The 18,680-nt window shown below is 40.0% G+C and overlaps 1 protein-coding gene across 1 annotated transcript; it reads left to right on the top strand.

The window, feature by feature from the left end:
• Positions 1-920: 920 nt before the first annotated feature.
• LOC124134609 lies at positions 921-17,147 on the top strand. Its single transcript, XM_046499537.2, has 11 exons — positions 921-1,073; positions 1,930-2,082; positions 3,910-3,989; positions 8,678-8,813; positions 10,234-10,365; positions 11,229-11,246; positions 11,878-12,104; positions 12,600-12,745; positions 13,512-13,651; positions 14,828-14,921; positions 16,951-17,147. The coding sequence occupies exons 1-11, from the start codon at positions 1,004-1,006 to the stop codon at positions 17,123-17,125; spliced, it is 1,371 nt and encodes a 456-aa protein (XP_046355493.2). The 5' UTR covers positions 921-1,003; the 3' UTR covers positions 17,126-17,147.
• The last annotated feature ends 1,533 nt before the right edge of the window (positions 17,148-18,680 follow it).

The following is an 18,680-nucleotide window of genomic DNA, read 5'->3' as shown; positions in this document are numbered from 1 at the left end:
AGTGGTTGTGGTAATAGTAGAAGTAGTAGTTACCCGTGACGTTCCGGGTTAGAATAGGTCTTCAGCAACCCATGCTTACCGTAAATGGCGACTATGCTTGTCGTAAAAGGCGACTAACGGGGTCAGGCTCGCTGACTTGGTTGATGCATGTCATCGTATCCCAATTGCATGGGATACTCGGATGGATATGCATGAGACGCCATGTTTCAGCATGACATTCCCAAACTTATTGCACCGTATTTCATAATAGCAATGTAAAAGATCATCAATCAATGTTTATGCCCAACTGAAAGACGTTCTGTCGACTAAACATCAGCGTGTTCCTCTCTTGTCGTGACCGCCTCCGTGGTCTAGTGGTAGAGCGTCCGCCCGGAGAGCGGAAGGTCCAGGGTTCGATCCCTGGTCGCGTCATACCAAAAGACGTTATACTTGTTGTTACCCTGTCTGGCGCTCGGTATAAGGGGCTAAAACAAGGACTGGGCGGCTCGGAGACAGTATACTGTGTCTTTTGGGTATTTATGTTAAACTGCAGCATGGTATCTCAGTGAGCTAGCACTATAAATCGGCATCAGTCCAGACTAGTACAAGCAGCTACACACACATACGTGCATACACATGCACGTCGTTATATAAGTGCAATATCTGGACGCGACGTTAAACCCCATTTCACCCCACCTCACCTCTCTTGTCGGGCACATGTCCACAGCCATGGAGAAAGGGAGAAAAGCTGGTTAACAATATGTCCTAATCAGCATTTCGACTTAGATCCGTGTCTTCTCTCCACACTGTGTGTATGTACAAAGCATTGGTGACACATTCACTTCGTGATCTTGTGAAACTGAAATATGATGAACTTAACTAATGATGTTTAATGTGTTCAAGTCCGCTATAATAGCACTGATATTAACCCTGAAGCTATGGAAGCCATTATCTACGTCCGGTTGGCTATGACCAGCAAACCACAGCCGGTAATTCAGCACTCTGTTCGTAGGTTTCGGGAGACATGGAGGGTGTTCTCCTGTTCGCTTTACTTCCCCTTCTAACCAACGCCTTTAACGCTGGGAGATACCAAGGTATGTGTGCCTGAAAGCTTGAACTCCAGTTATTCATACATGTACATAATTATTCATTTATTTTGGGGAAGCCCTGCGTTTCTTCAATTGGAATGATTGCAGATATTTAATGACGTGATGCGATTAATGAAATACGTTAATTACTCTTCTAATTATTCAAAAACAATTCAATCACCAAATAATATTCGACGTAAAATGCTATTTAATTTGAAACTGTTCATTGATATACAACACAATTGCCTGACAACTGTTGAATAGTTGGGCAACACAAGACATGTTTACCTGTACTGCATCCTTACAGTGCTGGACAGAAGGTCATGTTACTTTTAGGGGTGACTGGGTCTGGAAATCACTATTGCGATAACTATTGAAATTGCAAGAAACTATTGCGATAACTATTGAAATTGAAAGAAACTATTGCGATAACTATTGATATTGCAAGCCACTATTGCGATAAATTCGATAGTTTTCAGTGTATCATTTTAGATGGATTTTAGAGTTGAATTAAACCTTCGAACTGAAGTTTCCTTTGAATGTGATAACCATAACAACAAATAAAAAGTAAAGTTTGAGATGTGACTGATTTGTTTTTTCTTTACCCTAACAATTTGAGAAAAAGAAACTTCAACATTACCATGTGTAAATTACTACCACTCATGATCAAAAGAAAAACAAATTTGAACAGCATTGCATGTATTTTATTGATATGGTAACTACAATCGAAACTATCGATATTCCTCACTAAAATCGACACTTTTGATCGGAAACTGATTTAACAATCGATTTATTGACTTTAAGTGCTTACCAATAGCAATATGTCGATATTTCGATTTATCGTGACACTCCCTTTTATCAGTATGCCGAGAAGGTTGGACAACGGTGAATAATGAGTGCTACAGATTTGTGGAAGAAGAAGTTAACAGACAAACCGCATCTGACCGATGTAGAGACCGCTATGGTGCTACCCTGGCAGTGATTATGAACAAGGAACAGAATAAAGCCGTCCAAGGTATGTTGAAGCGTGTATTCAATCAGACACGATACGTGAAGCTGTCACGATAATCGCCAAACACACACTGATACTATTTGTGATGATAACGACACATCAGGCAAGGTAACAATTAGAGATAACATTTCCTCATATAACGTGCCTCTACAGTGAACCACCCGTGAAACTCCGGGTTAGAATAGGTCTTCAGCAACCCATTCTTGTAAGAGGCGATTATACTTGTTGTAAAAGGCGACTTTCCTTGTCGTGAGAGGCGACTAAGGAGATCAGGAGATCAGGCTCGCTGACTTGGTTGATGCATGTCATCGTATCCCAACTGCGTGGATTGATGCTCATGATATCAATCACTGGATTGTGTGGTCCAGATTCGATTATTTACAGACCGCCGCCACATAGCCCGAATATTAATGAGTGCAGCGTTAAACAACAAACAAACTTATATAACATTGACAACACATAATGCTTATTCTACGATATACAAAAGTCGTGGTTCATAGCCAATTCCACTGGTATACTCACTGGACGAAGAACTAGAAATAAGAGACCGCTTATCTCCATTCGACCCTGCCATAGAAACACCAACTCTTGCATGTCAGTGAAGTAAGAAGTTCAATGTTTTTGAGTAGGTTGTTGGTTGAAGACTGAAGGTTGACGTCAAATGTCATGGAATACAGTCAGACATTGCTTTTGATATCAATATACCTTATTTGCATATAGCTAAAGCACTAAAATATTACCTGATACCTCGTAATCCAAAATATGACGATGACCCCAAATGAATATGAAGGAAGCCTTGCAAGGTTCATTTCTAAATTTCTATTTCGCTTTGGGATATCCCAGTAACCACAACTTGTAACCTACAAACGTACATGTCATTATTGTAAGAAGCCAAGCGACACTGTTCAGTCAGAGGTGGTTATTGTGATTTGAAACCTTTGATGTGATTTGATACCCGTGGTTGAATCGAGTACTTTTATGGCATACTTAAGTCATGTGTAAGATTAAGACTTCAGTGTATCCACAATGCCTTCGGTATTTCTCATCAACCTACTCTCAAGTTGTACACACATGTTCCTCATCAACCAACTCTCATATTGTACACACTTGTTCCTCATCAACCAACTCTCAAGTTGTACACACTTCTTCCTCATCAACCAACTCTCAAGTTGTACACACTTGTTCCTCATCAACCTACTCTCAGGTTGTACACACATGTTCCTCATCATCCTACTCTCAGGTTGTACACACATGTTCCTCATCAACCTACTCTCAAGTTGTACACACAAGTTCCTCGTCAACCAACTCTCAGGTTGTACACACTTCTTCCTCATCAACCCACTCTCAGGTTGTACACACTTGTTCCTCATCAACCAATTCTCAAGTTGTACACACATGTTCCTCATCAACCAACTCTCACAAGTTATACACACGTGTTCCTCATCAACCTACTCTCAAGTTATACACACATGTTCCTCAACAACCAACTCTCAAGTTGTACACACTTGTTCCTCATCAACCAACTCTCAAGTTGTACACACATGTTCCTCATCAACCTACTCTCAAGTTATACACACGTGTTCCTCAACAACCAACGCTCAAGTTGTACACACACGTTCCTCATCAACCAACTCTCAAGTTGTACAATCAAATCAATCATAAATAAAATGTCTAGTTATATATGCATGTCCCCCACGAACGTATTCACATGTTATACAATCGTGTCCACCATGAACATACTCTGAAGTACAAATATCTGTCTTATGAACGAAGTCTCAAATTGTAAATACATGTCCCTCGTGAAATACTTTTCATTTTGATTCTTTCCAGATCTTATCGATGGTCACAGGAACGCGTGGATCGGTTTACATCAGGAAGATGAATACTTTCGTTGGGACGACGAACACAGAGTAAGAAACATCAGCATGAACGTAATACAAGCGAAGTGCTGGTTAGATATTGTTTCTGTCTTCCAGCTCCACTGTTAAATTGCAACATCACCAACAAATATATGAACCATATGCACAGGATTACAGAAATTACCTTATTTCCCCTAATGAGCCCTGTCGGTTACATGTCCCGAACAAACAATTGTGGCTGAAAATTATCTTACATAGGATACTAGTAAGGAAGGATAAATAGAGGCATCGTTATGTCAACTCACGGTTTCTGAAGTTACTTGGGGCGGGGAGATAGTCTGGTGCTCTCCGCGCCGAGACCCGGTACTGATTCCCACATGGTTACAGGTGTTTCTCCTGCAGCGGTATTGCTGTAATATTGCAAAAAACGGCGTAAAACGATACTCACTCACTTAAAGTTACTGGAATCAGGTGATAGAGAGATCATTGCCTTCCGGTGATTCAAAGGCTCGCTGCTGTTAATCATACACAATAGGCTAATAAGACCGTTGTCTTGCTCGACAATGGTGTAAGGATCTATACCGAAACGTCGCCTTACTTAGTCATCCGTCAACTTCTAAGTAATGTCTATCAAATATTTCAGGTTAATGGTCTATGTACATCAAAGACAAACATCTAAAGCTCATGGGGGCGGTCGGGTAGCCTAGTGGTTAAAGCGTTCGCTCGTCACGCCGAAGACCCGGGTTCCAACCCCGACATGGGTACAATGTGTGAAGCCCATTTATGGTGTCCCCCGCCGTGATATTGCTGGAATATTGCTAAAAGCGGCGTAAAACCAAACTCACTCACTCACTCACTCACTCACTCTAAAGCTCATTATCTTAAGGTTCCTCTCGTCTCAGTGGCCCTAACATAGATGGCCAGAGAATGTCAACTGTAGAGAGTGGGTTCCCAGCAAAAGATGGTATGTACACAATGATGATGAACAGTCAAGATCTTAAACATGACAAGTAAATCAAGATCCCGACTATTTGCGACCTATCTCTTGTTTCTTATGATCAGACTTGCTACATGGAATGTGCGTGGCGTTATGCATGCTGCTAATGAACTTGCTGATAAACTTGAAAGTTGTGATATAATGTTCATTTCTGAACACTGGCTAAACAGACAAAACGAATCCTACTTAAATGGGATCCATGATGAATTTGATGTGTATTCCAAATGTGACAAATCAGAACTACCAAGACCTAGAGGCTCAGGAGGCGTAGCAATATTTGTTCGTAAATGGGACTGTTGTGTCTCGTCTGTGATAAACACTCCAGATGATGATCGAACGATCAGTATCAAATTGACTATGAACAATGTTCCTGTTTTTATTATAGGAACATATCTTCCATCTAGTAATGTGCTGGACAGTGTTTATTGTGAAGCGCTTGACTATGTCATACAATTATATGATGTGTATTCACAACATGGACAGACTATCATACTTGGTGACTTTAACACAGACCTGCGCACTCCTGATAAACTGCGTTCCAAGTACTTAAGCAGAGTATTGAATGAGAGATCTCTGTACTCTGTGATCCCCATCGATGACGTCACTAGATATACATATTTCACCAAAAGTGGAAATATTAAGACTATGCTAGATTACATTTTTGTAAATGTTGATTTTACACCTAATGTTGTCGGATTTGTCATTGATACAAATGTATCTTACTCTGTATCAGATCATTTGCCTATTCTTGTCTGCCTAACTATAACAACACCGATTAGCCAATATGGAGGTGATAAACTTAACTGGCGCAAAGCAACTGAGACGGACCTAATGCTTTATCGTTATGAAACTGAAAACTGGCTTCGTGATACTGTTTTTGCAATTTCAGACTACCAGACACCAGTAGACTTTATTCAATATTACAATGAATACATCACCTCAGCCCTTCAAAATGCAGCAATAATGTACATTCCTTCATCAAAATTCCAACCTAGGCTGAAACCGTACTGGAAAAAGGATAATCTTAAATCATTACACAATAGTATGCGCAAATGCCGTAAAGAATGGAAGGAAAATGGTAAAACTCGCGATAAAAGCAACATCTTTTTTGCTAGATACAAAGAAGCCAAACGGTTATTTAGAAAACAGCATCGGATCTCAAAACAAAAGCTGATAGATGATAGATACAAAGAAGCTTATGAAGCTGCTGAGGTTGATGTTCATGAATACTTCAGGGTAGCTAAACGTTATCGTAAAAACAAAGGTCATACTCAAAAACTTGTCTATTCAGATAAATCATCTAATGACCCGAAGGATATATGTGATATGTTTGGTGAATATTACAGAAATCTAGCTGCCCCGGATACTGATCTGAAACATGATGTTCTATTTTCCTCTTACGTCAAGCAACGTGTTAATGACCTTGAAAATGAGGTATTAGATAGCACTGATTTTTATGACAATAATGTTGTGGCTATAGCATCTCCCCTTTCAAAACCCTTCACTGCTGAAGAATTGATGGATACTGTCAAATCTCTTAAAACAGGTAAATCACCAGGGCATGACGGAATCTCAAACGAGCATATTAAAAAAGCAGGTAGATCTATTCATCACCATCTCATGGTTTTATTCAATGCAATTGTGCACTATGAATATGTACCATGTGAGTACAACATAGGTCAAATCCTCCCAATCCATAAAGGTCATGGTAAAAGCAAGTCGGATCCTGCTAATTACAGGGGAATAACTATGACATCTGCCTTTGGTAAACTTTTGGAAAGGCTCATACTCAACAGAATCGAATCCTGGGTAACTAAAAACTGTAATTTCCCACATCTTCTCCAATTTGGCTTTCGCAAGAATGCAGGTGCAGACACTGCGGCCCTCACACTATTAGAAGCAATAGCATATTACAATGAAAGAAGTTCTCCAGTCTACTGTGCATTTCTAGATAATGAAAAAGCCTTCGACAGGGTATGGCTAGATGGCCTTTTTCTAAAACTTTATGACCTTGGTATCACGGGTAAAACATGGCGAATACTACGTAGGTCTTATATGTCTATGTACTCCTATGTCAGCTTTGCAGGCTTTAGATCAGACTTGTTTCATGTACGCCAAGGAGTTGGTCAAGGCAGAGTTATATCTGCTTGGCTCTTTACATTATATATAAATGATCTGTTATGCGAGCTGGAACGCTCTAAGCAAGGACTAAATCTGCCGTGGGCACATACTCCAGGCCAGCTCTTGGCAGATGATACAACACTGTTTAGTAGCTCACCAACAGGCCTTCAAGATCTTCTCAATGTTGTAAATCAGTATGCATATAAATGGCAGCTTAAGTACAATGTCACGAAAAGCGCTGTTCTAATATTTGATGTGCAGCGTAAATTTATCTGCTCTCAATCACTGTACTTGGGCAGTATGTGTGTTCCACTTCAGCAATCTATAATATATGCAGGTGTCAGGATTAGCTCTGATAAGTCTTCCTTAGAACGAACACAATTAGCTTGTGAAAAGTTAAAAATGTTAATAAATAGTAATAACGATACTGGACTAAAGTTTGGAGGCATGAATCCAATCCCAGCAAAAAGGATCTGGGAACGAGTGATACTCCCATGCGGACTCTATGGATGTAATGTCTGGGGGCTATTAACCCTCAAAGAATACGATATGCTGGAAGTTATTCAACGTTATTTCAGTAGAAAAATACAGGGCCTTCCAAAATGTACATCAGGTACTGTTGCTGTGGACAACATGGGCTTGATATCTCTCCAATCCTATATTGACAAACAGTCACTGTTACTACTTGGAAAATTATGCCGATCCAGTTACAGCTATGTCTTTAAAAAGGTATTCATTACTCGCATTGGGCAGTTTAGATACGAAATAGCGTTGGATAACTTCAAAAAACGATGTGCTTTGTCACCTGTATATAACATGCTCAGACTTGTCAAAAAATACAATCTTAATGCAGAAATAGAAGATTATCTAATTAAATGTAGCTTCCCAAGTAAAAAGGCATGGTCTGATATTGTTAAGGAAAGGATTATTTCTGCAGACCAGGAAGCTGTATGCTCTAAGCTGCTATCTAGACTTAACTTAAATAGATATGTTTCGCTACGTAATGATAAAGAACACAGACTCTGGCTACTTGCACTTGAACGTCCTGAACAGTTCCCAAACCTGTCTCATCTTGTACGGCTGGGATGCATAAATATAGAATCCAGGGAATGTCGATGTGGAATTGTAGCTCATGATATTATTAAGCATGTCTTTTTGTATTGTACATTGAATATGAATGACAGAAATGAACTATTTGAAATCATTTGTGATGTGATAGATGTCTCTACATTTGCAAGACTATGTAGTGAGGACGATGATATAATCCTGTCTGTACTATTTGGCGGTATGCCTGAGTGTGTTAGCTCTTTATCTCAAAGTCTATGGGGTGACCTTATGGTTATTGTATCAAGATATTGTAGGAAATGGCTGTATCTGTTACAAAACAGTTATAAGAATGCTTGATTGTCATGCATTTTGTAGTTATCATTTCTAATAATATTGTTCAACTGTACTACTGTACAGCTCTGTAATTATACATAATACCGTATATGATATGTATCTTCAATATCTGGAGGAAATAAAGAATATCTATCTATCTATTAATCAACAATTTCTCATTTATTCTGTCCAACATATTTCTACAGATATTAAAAACCAAACCAGTTCTCATTTATTTTAGAATTCCGGATATACCAACTGGAAGCCTCTACCCTACAACCATTATGGTAAACGATGCACAAGGATACTTGATGCTGGGTTTTGGCAAGTTGACAGGTGCCGAGAAGAAAGCCCTTATGTATGTTCGAAAATAGCTGGTAAGACCTTGTTATGATCCAGGCGGTTATTTATACACGTATACATGTATAACGGTGCAGATTACAACATCCTGCAGTTACGTTAAGATCGATGAATTATTGAGATCATATTTACTTTCCCATAAGGTATTATATATTTGAAATCGGACCGAAATCACTTGACGCTTCATTTACAGAAATATATTCAATGGACTTGAGTTCTCTCTCACGTCCAATAATCAGTTCTTATGTACATGTATTTGTTCTGAATAGAAGCTTATTATGAAGAGATGTGTCTTATAAAGCATAAATACTGGAGGTCTCGCTCTGAAATGTTCTAGTGCCTCTAGTTCAGAAAAATATAGAAACCTTTACTTCGAAAGATATATGCATGTACAGTAAACTACGGTTATAACGGACACGCTTATAATGAACTGACGGATATAACGAACTTACTTTTTGTTTTGGTCCCGACTACTTGCTGTCGTCAACTTGTATATGTACTTATAACGAACTACGGTTATAACGAACTGAAATTAGTAGTCTCTTTGAGTTCGTTATAACCGTAGTTTACTGTATGCAGGCATACATGCGTATATCAGAGTTAGAGCCTCTTCAGGCCATGGAAGTACAGTCTGCAATAGTTAATCCCGATTGTAACGTCACAAATATCAAATGAAGTCACAAAAGTACCAAGGGAGGTAATTTGAACGTTGACGCATTTCACTTTTGAATTTATGGTAGGCGAATACAATTTAATCGATCTTTCTTCTTTTGAGTCTAAGAATTTTCGGCTTGAATATAGAAAACATTTATGCGCCATCATCATAATGAATTAACAATTCTATAAGGACAATATACTACCCATGTTTGAAGATAAATAGTGCCTCCCGTGTTGTGAAAATGACGAAATCCTTATAATGAAGGTGCGATTGAAAGGGTGTTATCATGAAATCAGTGAACTGCCTATTTTTACTAAACCACGTACTGTTTTGGTCTCCCAAAGATTCATAAACACAAAACTATTCAAGCGGAAATTATATCAAAGTGGTTTTTTTTATTGACAATCTCCATTATATAAAGATTCGGCCCTCAGTTTGGAACCATCGAATCACACCCAGCGATTAAGTAATTTTATAGATCTAATGCCCAAGCCTGTTTGCAGACATGTTTCATGGATTTGAAAAAAAAGACAAATGTTACCAAAACGATATTAGGCTAAATACAGTCGTCAAAACACAGCTATGAGACCCGTATCAAATACGTCTTATCGAATAACCATCTGTTTCGGCAGATGGTCGTGACTAGTTGTTCTACTGCATTGACGTTATATTTTATAATTGTTTGTTTTACCATCAAAAGTATTTTATTAATGTTAATATTGAAACCCCATCATGTTTTAATTTCATGATTAAACTGAATCTACGCTCTGCTGTTTCAGATTGCGAACTTGGATGGACTGGTTATTATTGTGATCGGGAATGTCACTGTTATCCGGGCTATGCGTGCAATGGAAGCGAAGCTTGTCCATATGGCTGCGAGCCGGGGTATACTGGAAAGATGTGTGACGATTGTGAGTCAGAAGTAAATTATCAGTTGTTTGCCCATGTGTCCCTAGTACTCACCTGAGAAGAATCCTTGTTTAAGCCCTTTATAGCCGAGCGCCAGGCAGGGTAACAACAAACACCATATTTTAACGTCTTTTCGTATGACGCGGTCGGGGATCGAACCCAAGACCTTCCGCTCTCCGGGCTGATGCTTTATCAGCTAGATCACGGGGCGGTCACACAAAAACAAACATTATGTCTATGTGTCATATATCGGGCGTGGTTGACACAAAGTGCATCAAAACAAATCTTACTCGATACTTTGATGTCCTGTCCTCGAATAATCAATGTGTGTGTGTGTGTGTGTAGATGTGTGTGTGCGTGCGTGTGCGCGTGCGTGCGTGCGTGTGTGTGTGTGCTGCTTTTGGCACATTCAGCCCCTGGGCTTGTATTAACTATTGCTTAATCTGAACTGATGTCAATATCTAATAATTTATCACCAAATCTGGTGATACGACCCCAATCAAATACCAGTCAACGTGATGAACTTCCTGTCGGACAGTTACGACTAAGTGCTGTTCATTGATCGCATGCTAAAGAAACGCAATTCACACATTCATGTTTAGTGCCCGGATGATTTACGTGGCTGTGTATCTACCGCAGGAAAATGAAACTAAGTGTTCGAGGATGCCGAGTCATACACATAAATCTTCAGGTTTTTGTGAAAGTACTTCTGTATGTTTCGTGACGACCCTCGGTACGTATGTGACCAACCTATGTGCCTTGATCGTCGTTGAACTTCCAGATACATACATGTCTGTTTCCAAGAAATTGTACTTGAACTCCTAGAATATAATACTATGTATTGACTTTTGCATTTGTTTTCCAGATCTAGACAAAACTACAGGTGAGAATAAGACTTCAACTTTCAGTCTCATCAATTTCGTCCTGCAGCATTTATAGTCCGTTACGGGGGGGGGGGGGTAGTTTTGTAAGGCGCCGCGATTCGCTCTGCAGAGTTGAGTCAGAAACCTATGATTGTGGGTTCGAATACCGGTTCGGTTTCTAGGTTTGTCAGCACCATACCCGTGCTCGTGGGTTTCACCGAAGTACTAAACGTCTGAGGGCTTTCCTCCCACATTAAGCTGACACGCCGTGATATAACTGGAATACTGTTAAAAGCGGCGTTAAACCCAACTCACTCACTCACTATAGCCTGTTAAATATATTTAGATACTTCCTAAACAATCGGGTGTAATAACTTAACATTCTAGAGATACTCAAATATTGGCAATCCACGTTAATAGAGACTCATACTACTAATATACGAGTATGGCATGGCGTCATTTATTATTTACTAGCACAATGACATCGTAACGTCAACAGGGTGATTTACCGACAGATGACTCTACAACAAGTCCTCAAAGTTATCAGATGTTCAGTCCTTTCAGGATACTCAGTACCGACAGAGATCTATAAACGTGAAATCCATGTGCATGTGGTGTATACTCTATATTGTTTACATGACGTCATTGCAGTGTCATTCTACTGTATGAAACAACGGGGAGGAGGCTACTCTCTGATGGTGTCCTTTGACTGGCCAGCTCGCCACTTTCGGAGAATCGGCGCTGTGGACGACGAGGGCGAGATCAGTCCCCACTGTACCAACGACAGATTCGACATGAGCGATCGTTGGCAAATGCATTTGCATGTTCAAATTAAAAATGTGTCCGGAGTTTGGGAACCAGATTGCCCTGCGGAAACAGTAAGACTGTAGTATACATCACAAGTGTGTGTGTGTGTGTGTGTGTGTGTGTGTGTGTGTGTGTGTGTGTGTGTGTGTGTGTGTGTGTGTGTGTGTGTGTGTGTGTGTGTGTGTGTGTGTGTGTGTGTGTTTCGCGGCCACAAATGACGTTGTAGTTCGAGTAGCGTCCTTCAGGCACGTCAGGATCCTAATATTGATCGTGATTTTGAACTGTGTTTTCACCAAAGTGGTTCAGGTCGAAGACAATCAGCGCTTTTAGGTTCACCACGTATATTAACGTATTTTAACTTTATAAAGACTAAAGGGTAGTAAGGCTGGCTGAATTGATGCATGTCTTCGTATGCAGTTGCGTCGACCGATGCAAATTATGTCAATCACTGGCGTATCTGGCACAGACTTGCTTATTTAGAGATCGCTGTCATATAGCTGTAATATTGCTGAGTGTGGCGTTAAGCAACAAATAAATAAACAAATAATTCAATGTTTTAACATTAGGTTGGTAAGGGAATCCTGCAATGGACGTTCAGGCTTCAGAAGAAAGAAGGCATAGTGTCGTTTGAAGATGAGGAACTTCAAGTCCAGTGTGATCTGTCTGAAGCTGATATATTATATGATGACTCGGAGAGCGTCGAGGTGGAGGAGTAAGTTTCTAAAATACATTTAAATCAAGAAATCGTTTTCTTGCCTGCAAATATAATGGACGTAATAACAGCAATAACAGTTAGTTATACACAGTGAGCAACCATGACCCGTGAAGATCCGGTTAGAATTGGTCTTCAGCAACCCATGTTTGTCGTAGGAGGCGACTGACGGGATCAGGTTGTCAGGCTCGCTGACTAGGTTTATGCATGCCATCGTATCCAAATTTCGTGGATAGATGCTCATGATGTCAATCACTGGGTTGCCTATCCAATACTCGATTTTTTACAGACCGCCGTCATATAGCTATAATATTGCTATGTGCTTTAAACAAACAATCACACAAACAAACTAAAATAGAGCAGAAACTTTATTCAAAGAAGGTAATGTAGAACGTTCATCTCAGGGAATAGTCAGAAGCCGACCTTCACGACAACCTCCTTCACTGTAACTTTTCTATTCAACACATGTCATTTTTGTAAATGATCAGGGCTGACCCCAAAAATGGAATTGAATTCAAACAGTTATTTTCCTATTGTGAGTGGATAAAATGTTTGGGCACATATACTTTCCGAAGTTCTTCAGAAATGAGAACAGCTTTGATAAGTCCCGTTCTCAAGTTCCGAGGACGATGCGTCAAAGACCAATGTGACAGATCTTAGCTACTCCCCGACTAGATGAATATATATACACGGTGAAAAGAAATTGATTACAATTTCGAAGCAGTGTTTTGTGTATGAACCTTAAATAACATGTTTCCTATTTCAGGAATCGAGTGAGACCCTTAACGGTTGCCACACAGACAAGAGTCAATGTACGGACATACCTTGCATACCCCGACACTCTGGAACCTGTCAAAAACCTTACCATTGGTGTTCCTGTCAGACTGATGGCGAGGCTTCCTGAAGGTTTGCCTAAATCAAGCATGTTGTTACTCCCAGGACCACACAGGTGGCACTCTCTAGATTATAAGAGAGTGTAATTATCTACCATTTTAGCTTACTGTTCCAGGATTATTTTCATTAGAAACATGCAATCTCATTAAAATCAGATCTTAGTTCTCGCTACCGCTAAACAAAGATCTGAGGACATCCCATTACGGGTCACGTCAGACCGACCTTGCGCGCACTTTGACCGACCAATGGAATGACCAATCAGAAGGCAGCTTTCTCCAGCTTTACGGCACTAATTTCAAATTGGTGACTACGCTTCGAAACATATTTTGACAAATTCTCCCTTACAAATTTGAAACCTGAACAAAAGAACATTCTGGAATGGCTAATAGATAGTCTAGATTGTATGGATTCGGTCTTTAAACCCGTAACTATTGTTCGGAATACCCTGTGTTAAAGTTTTCGTGGTTGCATGATTATAAATCACATTCCGACTGTCACTTTCATTATCTGGAAAGTGAGGCTCGGGTTTGTCGGATGAAAGGTCGTTTTGACGTGACCCAAAATTGGATGTCTTCAGGTCTTTGTTAAGCAGTAGGGAAGAACTAAGGTCTGATTTTAATGAGATTGAGAAACATGTATTCTCCTGTTCTGCTGTTGTACATGACGAGTACGACCAGTTATGCAAATACACAATAAGCTGCACTTTTGTGGAGATTTAAAGAGCTGCCAGCAGACCTGCGCTGACGGCAGTTTAGTTGTGATAGTCAACCTTGTTGTGATAGTCAACCTTGTTGTGATAGTCAACCTTGTTGTGATAGTCAACCTTGTTGTGATAGTCAACCTTGTTGTGATATTCAACCTTGTTGTGATAGTCAACCTTGTTGTGATAGTCAACCTTGTGATAGTCAACCTTGTTGTGATAGTCAACCTTGTTGTGATAGTCAACCTTGTGATAGTCAACCTTGTTGTGATAGTCAACCTTGTTGTGATAGTCAACCTTGTTGTGATAGTCAACCTTGTTGTGATAGTCAACCTTGTTGTGATGGTCAAATCAGGAGAGAGCTTTCAAGAAGCAGGACAGGACCAGGGAGGTTTTGAAAACACATATGTGAATCTGGGGACCTGTACATGCGTCACTTTTCTCGGTGTATTCATCTTCAGAAGAACATCTCCATCTTCTTGTTGCAGGGGATGATGTAGTCAATCCGTTGTTTTACCCTTGGAGCTGTCAAGCTGCATCTCCAGATGGAAAGGTTACTGTACAACTGACCGACGACTCCGGGTCAGTTTGAAGTCACTCACTCCCAAATGTCCAACTTGACATGTGACGAAAAGGCAGTAGATGGCCATTTGCTGGAAGTAAAATCTGGTCTCCAAGTGGGGTTGAATGCTTATTATCCGTTCCTCGCTACAGATAGGGACGGGAAACACTGATGTCAATTTGGGGCATCAACATGGACTTCACACTCAACACGCCCACATTCAAATTCACCCTAATAACCTGATGAATACACATATTATACAGTTTGTTAATGATATAAAGAACCATCTTTTAACGTCTTCTTAACAGAAAAGCCAGAATCCACGAATCTGAAGTTTTGACTTTGATTTCACCTTTGCACTTTTCAGCATCCCTTTTCTGACACTGAATCTGGATCACCAAACTTTGCTCAAATCAGTGTGATTTTATCAATATTTGTTTGGCTATCAATGTGACTAAAATTCAATTCATCTAAAGATTAAGCATCTAAAAACCACAAGAAAGCTGTGTGAATAATAATCTTAGTCTTAGTTGCAGGTTTATGAAAGATCTAGTGATGTGTATGTATTGCTTCGATCGGTGCACTAAACGTTCTTTCAAGTTTTTCTCCCTTTTCTCGGAATTTGTCACTATTATATAGTTGAGGTGTTACAACGTCATCAAGATTTTATCTTTTTATTAATATTTTTGGAATATTTATAATACATAGTGAAAAGAAATTTATTACATTTTCGAAGCTGCGTTTTGTGTATGAACCTTAAATTATATTTATATTTAACTTATTTCAAGATTCGAGTGAAACCCTTAACCTTAGCCACACAGACAAAATCATCAAAATAATATTTTTTAGACTAATTATTTTTTCTCTACAATATAAATTCGAAAATGTTAAAACGCCCTTGTTTCAGAATGCAAAAGTCACGTGAGTGAACATTTTGCGACTGGTCAGGTCAATGTGTAGTTTTAGGTCACATGTCAGGTCCCAGATCAAGGTAATGAGTATGTCGGTCAAGGTCACCGTCAGTGTTACCAGTAATGACAACATTACAGGTGAACATTTAGTATTTACAAGACACTTTTATCTAGTTACTTTCTCTTAACTTGATAGTAATCTGTTGATCATGATTTATTTTGGATTTCTTTGTCTATATTATAGAAATAATTCTAGGAAACAGGCTTTCATAGCTATTAAATGACAGGTGTCTAACACATTTAACGCCATGGGCTACTTTCACCATGCCCTTGATCAAATTGTTATGCATTGACATACTAGTATCTATTACCATATCTATATTAGAGGTGAAGGTATCTTCTTTAGAATACGTATACATGTAAGTCATATACTTGAGATTTGAGAGTTGAAAATATTTGTTTAGATGGTAAAGAAACTCTTTAAAACTCTTTTCCCAAGCGTCTCCTACCCCTCCCTCTATTGAGAATTTTATAAGACTTATGTCAGCTGAAAACGAACAAATTATAAAAAGCTTAGGTAAATTTCTCTTCCAAGTCATGAACAATCGAACAGAGACACAGTGTTGAACGGTAAATCATTATTAAATCTATTCAGCATGCGAATATATATACAGTATATTTCCCTTGTATTATGTTCCGGTGGCCTGAAGTACCCAATAGATTTGTCTGTCTGTTTACATGATTTCACAAATATGTAAACTATTTGTTGAGAGCGCTCGTGTACAAGTTGAAGGTGAGCTTCAGTGTTTAATGAGTGAGTGAGTGAGTATGGTTTTACGCCGCTTTTAGCAATATTCCAGCAATATAACGGCGGGGGACACCAGAAATGGGCAAGTGTTTAAAGAAGATGATGTTGCTTGTGTTACCGTGTTTTCATCTACTATTTGGGGCGGTCGGGTAGCCTAGTGGTTAAAGCATTCGCTCGTCACGCCGAATACCCGGGTTCGATTCCCGACATGGGTACAATGTGTGAAGCCCATTTCTGGTGTCCCCCGCCGTGATATTGCTGGAATATTGCTAAAAGCGGCGTAAAACCATACTCATTCATTCATCTACTATTTTGGTTTCTCTTTTCCAGTTGTTCTCTGAATAAAGACGTCGGCTTTGGAAGAATGGACAAGGGCTCTGGTGTGATTCAGTCGGAGATATTTCCCATATTTCAGCTGCGGGGTTACAGTGACGTGGTGTTCAGTTGTGCCTTTGTACCTTCCCTCACACCCGGATATAGGAATCCTGTCTGTGTTCCTACATAGTGGATGACAGGTCAACGGCAAGGTCAATGTATAGTGAGAACATGAATGTCAATCATTGTAAACAAGAGGTAGTAAACATATAAACAGATCTTAGTTCATATTGATTGAGAGGCTGTAAATCCTGACCCGTTCTTCATAATGTACTATCTAAACCGATCGGTGTAATTCAGCATGGAAGTGGGTCTTCCCCATATATTCAAAACAGTAACTGTTGACATTAAATAAACAAAGATATCACTGTCTGTTAATAGGAAATGGATCGTGTTGTCTTCTCGACCACAGCTTCTTGTCGTTGGTATAATGCCATGTGCTTTGTAACAGTGGGTATTGTTGTGCTTTTGTGGTCATTGCGGCAAATGATTGAAGCGCTGGTAAAATGTTGAGTGCTGTAGTGGCCACAAAGTGTGATTAGAGTTACCGCCCCTGGTTGCTGTAAACACATATGGTAGACTTGCTCGTCCGAGAAGTTTCAGGAGGGAATAGTTTCTAGAAGGAAGGCAGTGCCTATATAAGAGCAAGGGAAGGGCGACTCGATGCCTTTTCAGGACCTACTTGCGTCTTATCTACTTGACAAGTGCGGCTTGGATACCTGTCTGACAACACCGACCTCCTGCCAGCGTCCAACACGACACTGGATGAACCGGGACAGGACTGTTTCAAGATTTTCTACATTGGCAAAATTTAGGACATTCGCGAGTGCACTGTCGTTAGTTCTAGGCTCGTTACTTTTGCTGCTGTCGCGTATTTGACCCCTTGTTGTGACTGATTTGACTTAGAAACCAAACACTATTTGTTTCAATATTATGTATTGATTATGCCTTGATCTTGTGTGGTCATTTACTTATTTTCAACTAGTAGTAGTAGTAGTAGTAGTAGTAGTAGTGGCATGTTCTCAGTTCATAAACTAAGAGTGAGTGAGAGAGTTGAGTTTAACGCCGCTTTTAACAGTATTCCAGTTATATTGCGGCGTGTCAGCTTAATGTGGGAGGAAAGACCGAAGTGATGCAGGTCTCAGACGTTTACCACTTCGGTGAAACCCACGAGCACGGGTATGGTGCTGACAAACCTAGAAACATAATCGGGGCGAACCGGGATTCGAGCCCACAATCATAGGTTTCTGGCGTGCCCAAGGGACGCAACTCTGCACAGCAAATCGCGGCGCCTTAGACGACTGGGCCACCCGTGCCCCCTCATCAACTAAGAATACAATTTATTACCAATTGGAATCTCCTCCGTTCAGGGGAATGTTCCCCGTTCCCCAGCTACACATACAACAGAATGTTCCCCATTCCCCAGCTACACATGCAACAGAATGTCCCCCGTTCAACAGCTACACATACAACAGAATGTCCCCCGTTCTCCAGCTACACATACAACAGAATGTCCCCCGTTCTCCAGCTACACATACAACAGAATGTTCCCCGTTCACCAGCTACACATACAACAGAATGTTCCCCGTTGACCAGCTACACATACAACAGAATGTTCCCCGTTCTCCAGCTACACATACAACAGAATGTTCCCCGTTGACCAGCTACACATACAACAGAATGTT

The sequence above is a fragment of the Haliotis rufescens genome, unplaced genomic scaffold (assembly GCF_023055435.1).
Source record: "Haliotis rufescens isolate VD_foot unplaced genomic scaffold, xgHalRufe1.0.p SCAF_2, whole genome shotgun sequence".
NCBI classification, from domain to species: Eukaryota; Metazoa; Mollusca; class Gastropoda; order Lepetellida; family Haliotidae; genus Haliotis; species Haliotis rufescens.
This window is presented reverse-complemented; position numbering and strand designations above follow the sequence as displayed.

What these genes read in the sequence shown, in the direction of transcription:
- LOC124134609 (XM_046499537.2), top strand. Translation starts at nt 1,004, where the DNA reads ATGGAGGGTGTTCTCCTGTTCGCTTTACTTCCCCTTCTAACCAACGCC. An exon ending in CAGATTGCCCTGCGGAAACA is followed by an intron (nt 12,105 to 12,599) that starts GTAAGACTGTAG and finishes TTTTAACATTAG; the next exon opens with GTTGGTAAGGGAATCCTGCA. An exon ending in CAACTGACCGACGACTCCGG is followed by an intron (nt 14,922 to 16,950) that starts GTCAGTTTGAAG and finishes TCTCTTTTCCAG; the next exon opens with TTGTTCTCTGAATAAAGACG.